Raw genomic sequence first — 6,433 nt, forward strand, 5'->3', positions numbered from 1 at the left:
TCCACAGAATAATGATTTCTTCTCTTGCCTTCTAAATTCTCATGAGTTCCTCTCATTGGAAGACATTAAACATGAACAATACAGAAAAGAAAAATCTGGAAAATGTAGCTTCTAGCCTTGCCACTGCAATTCAGGAAAAGCTTAGAAGTAGGTGTTAATAATGCAAAGTTAGCAACAGTCTAGTTAGTATATGGCATAAGGAGAAGAAAGGGGGGTTGAGTAAGAGTCTGAAAGTGTCCATATGCAAGTCCCAGAATAGGATGAGGGATGCAAGGAACAGAGCCACCCTACATGAGCCCACTTTAGATCAGCGAACCTGCAGCGAGCCACAGAAGCACCAGTGAGATCAGCCGAGTCCAGAAAAAACCACCATCCTAAGCTAGATCAGCCAAGCCCCAACCAACCTTCAGATTGATAAGTAGCATAAATGCTTGTTGGTGAATACTGCTGGGCTATTGTGGCCATTTGTCATCCAGCATTTTTTTTTGGCAACTGTAACTGATATACAGGGGTACAAAAAAGGCTTTATATCACAAGGACCAGTATAAGTAACATCAGTGGAGTGCGAAAATGTATTCCTGCTATAGAAGTGAGGAGGAAGGAGTAAATATTCTTTCAAACAATAATTCAGTATATCACACTTAATACCTGGGATGTTGAATACCTCCTACTCAGGAAGTGACATTTTTTTTCTGCTATTCTTTGAAATTTCATTTATTTGAGGGTTGTTTTTCTCCTCTGCTGAATAAAAACTTACGGATCCCATAAATTCTTTTCTAACCTTTAGATATTAAAAAGGGTAAAGATTACTTTCTACCACAAACATGTCTCAATTCTATAGTTAAATTTCCTGGGGGGGTTATGGGAGGGGGGATGGGCTAAATGGGTAAGGGGCATTAAGGAATCTACTCCTGAAATCATTGTTGCACTATATGCTAACTAATTTGGATGTAAATTAAAAAATAAAATTTAAATTAAAAAAAAATTCCTCTGGGGCGCCTGGGTGGCTCAGTCGGTTAAGCGGCCGACTTCGGCTCAGGTCATGATCTCACAGTCTGTGAGTTCGAGCCCTGCGTCAGGCTCTGTGCTGACAGCTCAGAGCCTGGAGCCTGCTTCAGATTCTGTGTCTCCCTCTCTCTCTGACCCTCCCTCATTCATGTTCTGTCTCTCTCTGTCTCAAAAATAAATAAACATTAAAAAAAATTAAAAAAAAATTTCCTCATTGGATTCAGGCAGGTAAGAATCTGAAGTTCAGAAAGGAGTCATAATGGTAGATTATCTCCCCGCCCCGCCCCCCACTCCATCATTTTTCTGAAATCTAGTTGCAGTTGCTGAATCCACCCTCTGGGATAAAGCTTGAAAGAAAGAATGAAAAAAGGGTGACAGTAATATGCTCCTTTGGTTGCTACCATATTAAAAAGGTTTTGACTTCTTTTGACCTGGATGATGGTTAGAACAGACTCATTCTCTTGTCCCTTCTGGACCAGCAGACATTCAGAATCTCCCAGGCTGCCTTCACACACATCCTCTGTGATATAACAAAAGTATATTTCTTCCTGTAATTGTTTCGCCTCAGAGCCTCTGGTTTTGTGGTTGTGCATTCCCTACAGATCTCTTCTTCTCTCTTCAAGTTTCCTAGACTTGCTCATGGGTCTTCTTGGGGAGACATGAAAATGGCTTCACATCAGTTTTCTCTCTCACATAACTCACCTATAGTCCATAGGAAACTTTTTTTAAATTGAAGTATAATTGACAAATTATGTTACATTAGTTTCAGGCATACAGCATAGTGATTCCACAGGCAGGAAACATTTTTGCTTTTATTGACCCACCGTGAAAAGAAGTGAAGGGTATTTCCCCAAAACATAATTCTATTTCATAATTCAATTCCCCCTCTTTCCCTATTTCATTTTTCCTATTGCTATCATTCTCGTCCAAATGAGAGAGATATATAAGACTCTCTAAATGGTTCTTTTCAAGCTTCTGCCACTAATCTGGAAGTGAGGAGGAAAGCACCCTCTTCTCTGTTGCAAGAATTTGGGGTTCACTGTGCAGCCTTCTAAAAAAAACCCCACCATCACTTTATGAGAACCTCTCATCTCTAGCTCTTAGCACTTTTTAGATCCATATCCGGGTTAAGAGGTTGATGAGTTATGAAATGGAGTACTGGGAATTTCCTATAAACATCTTCATTTTGTGTGTTACAACTCACTTTGGCATCTGGAGTCTATGGAATCTTGGTACCTCAGCTGAAACTTCCGGTTTAATATCCTGCACACACTACTCCCTCTTCCTGTCATTGCCAGGACAAGATAGAGCTTTGTGTGTTTGGATAATTCTGATTTGTTAAGTCTCAGGTAAAGCAACACCTTCCCTGGGAAGTCTTTCATATTCTCTCACACTAATTGTTTCCCCCCAAGACACAGCATTCCATATAAACAATTACATTCCTTGGGGCGCCTGGGTGGCGCAGTCGGTTAAGCGTCCGACTTCAGCCAGGTCACGATCTCACGGTCCGTGAGTTCGAGCCCCGCGTCAGGCTCTGGGCTGATGGCTCAGAGCCTGGAGCCTGTTTCAGATTCTGTGTCTCCCTCTCTCTCTGTCCCTCCCCCGTTCATGCTCTGTCTCTCTCTGTCCCAAAAATAAATAAACGTTGAAAAAAAAATTTAAAAAAAAAAAAAAAAAAAACAATTACATTCCTTGCCATGCTGAATCACTCTGGAGTCAGACAGCCAAGATTCAAATCTTCCTTCACTAACTGTGATGTTAAGATGCTTTTGAACATGAGCTTTCTAAAAGTATCTCTTTCTTAAATTAAAAAAAAATTACATCCAAGTTAGTTAGCATATAGTGCAACAATGATTTCAGATTCCTTAATGCCCCTTACCCATTTAGCCCATCCCCCCTCCCACAACCCCTCCAGTAACCCTCTGTTTGTTCTCCATATTTAAGAGTCTCTTATGTTTTGTCCCCTCCCTGTTTTTATATTATTTTCGCTTCCCTTCCCTTATGTTCATCTGTTCAAAGTATCTCTTTGAGCATGAGTTTTCTCAAAATATCTCTTAGGGTTGTTGTCAGAATTAAATTAGATGACCCTAATGCATAGATTAGGCTCTTAAACCAGTATCTGAGACAACTGAGGTAACATTTATTTTGTTGCTGAATACCTGTGTGTGTTTGGAAAGAAAGGATATATGGTCTGTATTCCTGAAGGACAAGCAAGCAGTGTGTTAATTACTATGTAAGGAAAGTAAAATTTACTATGTTCTTCTTGGAAGTTCTAGAAGGGCTCAAGGTCCCTGAATACCCGGATGTCTGAGTGAAGAAGGAGACATATCATCACCAAAATGGAAAATTCCTTAGAGATTGATGCATAAAAGACCAAATATATTTTATAATAATTTGAAAATCTGAGGAAAGTACAGCCCTGATAGCTCCCATTTGATGATACCAGCCAAAGAGATACAGCATCTTCAAAGTATTTTCCAATCCCATCATCCAAGAAAAGAACAAAGTAAGTCCTATAAAGTACGTCTAATTTTACTATTCTCCCCAACAGATGTAAGGATAATGTCAGCAAAGCATTTCTCAGTGACAGTGTGGAAGGAAGACAGGAGAGCTATATTTACAATAATTTGTGTTTATGTGTAATTGAAGAAATAAGATAATATGTATATTTTAAAAGAAAAGTAAGTATCAGGTGGAAGAATATGTTTTATTACTCAAGAGTTTTCTCAAGGCCCCTTTCATGTCTTTATTTCTCAGGCTGTAAATGAAAGGGTTCAACATGGGGGTGACCACTGTGTACATCAAGGAAGCAATTAGGTTTTTGTTATTGGTGTTGTTGGATGAGGGAAGAAAATATAGGCCAATAATTGCCCCATAATAGAGAGTCACTACTGAGAGATGTGATCCACAAGTGGACAAGGCTTTGCAGATGCCCTTGGTAGAAGGAACCCGGAGGATGGTGGCCCCAATATGGCCGTAAGAAACCACAATGCATAAGAATGGAAGCATAATGGCTGTTAATCCTGCAGTAAAGATCACCAATTGGTTGAGAGAAGTGTCTGAGCAGGACAATTTGAGCAAGGCAGCAAGGTCACAGAAGAAGTGGGGGACGGTATGGTCAGCACAGAAGGACAGCTGGGCTAGGAGAAGGGTATGCAAAAGAGCACAAGCACAAGCAATGACCCAGGATCCAGCCACTAGCATGACACAGATGCTCTGACTCATGACGATGGTATAATGCAGAGGGTGACAGATGGCCACATACCTGTCATAGGCCATTGAAGTGATCAAGAAACTGTCTAAATCAGCGCAAAATATGAAGAAATATGTCTGTGAAATGCATCCTGCATAGGAGATGGATTTGTACTTAGCATGCATGTTCATCAGCATCTTTGGGACAGTGACAGATGAAAAGGAAACATCAGTGAAGGCCAAGTGACTGAGAAAGAAGTACATGGGGGTGTGGAGGCGAGAGTCCAGCCTGATGAGCAGGATGATGAGCAGGTTCCCCAGCACCGTGGTCAGGTACATGCCCAGGAACAGGGTGAAGAACATGGCCTGTTGCTCTGGCAGGATGGGGAGCCCCAGGAGGAGAAACTCGGACACGCTGCTCTGGTTCTCCTTCCTCATACTGGTACATCAGCTGAAGGGGACGGGTGGGGAAAGTTGAAAAGAGAAGATGGAATGTTTCTGGATAAAAAAGTGATCATTGTGGCATAGTATAGTAGAGATGTTCTTTTGATTTAGGGAAGGTTTTCATTTATATTTTCTTACATTTTAGGCATATTCTGCTGGATAAATGTAGAAAATGTGTACCTTTAGGATATACAACCACTTACTTTTTTTTCTCAATTTGGTGCCAGTCTCTGCAAATGATAATACTAACAGTTAATGTTTATTGAGTGTTGTCCTTATGCATGGTGTGAATAGCTACATGTAGCAACTGATTCAATAGTCTTACATATATGAGCTAGGTAGGTACCATTGTTATTTCCTCTTTTCAGATGGGCTAGCTGAGGCAGACAGTGTCACAATCACTGAGGTAGAAGATTACCAGCTGGGATTTGGACCCAAACATTGTGATTCCAGAGTTTGTTCTCTGGGAGCAAAACAAATTACTTGACATCAGAAATCTCATTGCCCTTCATAATTTTGTGTGTTGTGATCTGTTTAATTCTGCATCCTCTACTTCTGGACACATTCCATGATTATTGATTTGTTCCTTGGCTGTAGACCCAAAATCTATCATAGAATAGAAATTTGTTGTTCAAGTGAAAGATGTCACATCCAGTTAAATTAATCACAGCAGCCTCTTAAGAAACTTACAACAGGTCTTGTTCAAGATCCGGGTTTCATCCTAACAATCCTGGAATCCAGTGTTATTTAGCTGCCACATAGCATCACATTTAATGAAGCACAATAAAAATCTAAAAATAATTTTTAAAAGGAATTATCTTTTCAGTGTCTCCAAAATAGCCTGTAAGAGATTGATTTCCTAACCCAAATCAATATTTATCACAATACCTACATATTTTTTAAAAGAAAAGGCAGGGATTCACTATAACATATCAAAGATTATTGTAAAAGTATATTGACTGCAACAAAAAATGTACTTTTACAAAGATAAACTAATAAAACAGTGGATGAAAATAGAGAGCCTAGAAACAGATGAGTTTATGAGGACTTGGCCTCACCATTGTTTTGCCAACCAGATTTAGAAGGCAACCATGTTCCACCAGTCCTGGTTCCCCCAACCCCATATGAGTGAAAAGAAGAGTGTAGTCATGAACCAGTTTAATCCAGTAGGTGAAAATTCATATCGAATGATAACTTTCAATGGCAACAGCAAAGTAGTTCATTGGCTCCCCAGAATGTCTGGAACCAGACATCAAATCAGAATATTTATGAATGCTTTTCCATTAGGTCTCCCAGAAATAGGTGAAAGGTAGTTGACTACTTAGTTCTAGAGGCAGATCTTTATGCACAGATTCCAGCACTTTGGACCCAACCCTGACCCCACAGCCTTCATGGATTGTGGAAAATGAGTGATGGAACATTCTCCCTAATTTACTTGAAATTTTTCAAATCATCTAGGTCAGTTTTTCTTGGGGGAACATGCAAAACTATACCTATGTAGTGTGATTTCCAGACCAACATTGAGACTTCCATATCCCCAGCCAAAATATCACCCTCAATAGGCTGCTGGTACTCGAAATTCTTTCAGCAAGAGATAAAAGGTTTTAAGTTCCCGACTAAAGTAAATATTCCTGGACAAGAAAGCCCTATGGCCAACCCTCTCACTGAGATGGGCTGGCTGGGAACCATTCATACTCAGGGACCAGGTTTGGATGGCAGAACAAGAGCACTGACCTCCTCAGACAAAATGAGGAGGGGAGAGGGTTGGAGATTACAGGCAGAATGAAAG

The 6,433-nt window shown here is 40.2% G+C and overlaps 1 protein-coding gene across 1 annotated transcript; it reads right to left on the bottom strand.

The window, feature by feature from the left end:
• Positions 1 to 806: 806 nt before the first annotated feature.
• On the bottom strand, positions 807 to 4,638 carry LOC144614038 (olfactory receptor 1J1-like). The gene is made up of 2 exons (XM_078436143.2): positions 3,726 to 4,638; positions 807 to 823 (listed from the first exon to the last, which is right to left on the bottom strand). The coding sequence occupies exons 1-2, from the start codon at positions 4,636 to 4,638 to the stop codon at positions 807 to 809; spliced, it is 930 nt and encodes a 309-aa protein (XP_078292269.2).
• Between the last annotated feature and the right edge of the window lie 1,795 nt (positions 4,639 to 6,433).

Source organism: Panthera onca, chromosome D4 (genome assembly GCF_046562875.1).
Source record: "Panthera onca isolate mPanOnc1 chromosome D4, mPanOnc1 haplotype 2, whole genome shotgun sequence".
Taxonomy (NCBI): Eukaryota; Metazoa; Chordata; class Mammalia; order Carnivora; family Felidae; genus Panthera; species Panthera onca.

Bases quoted from the DNA above. Each gene is read 5' to 3' on its own strand.
- LOC144614038 (XM_078436143.2), bottom strand. From the start codon at position 4,638: ATGAGGAAGGAGAACCAGAGCAGCGTGTCCGAGTTTCTCCTCCTGGGG.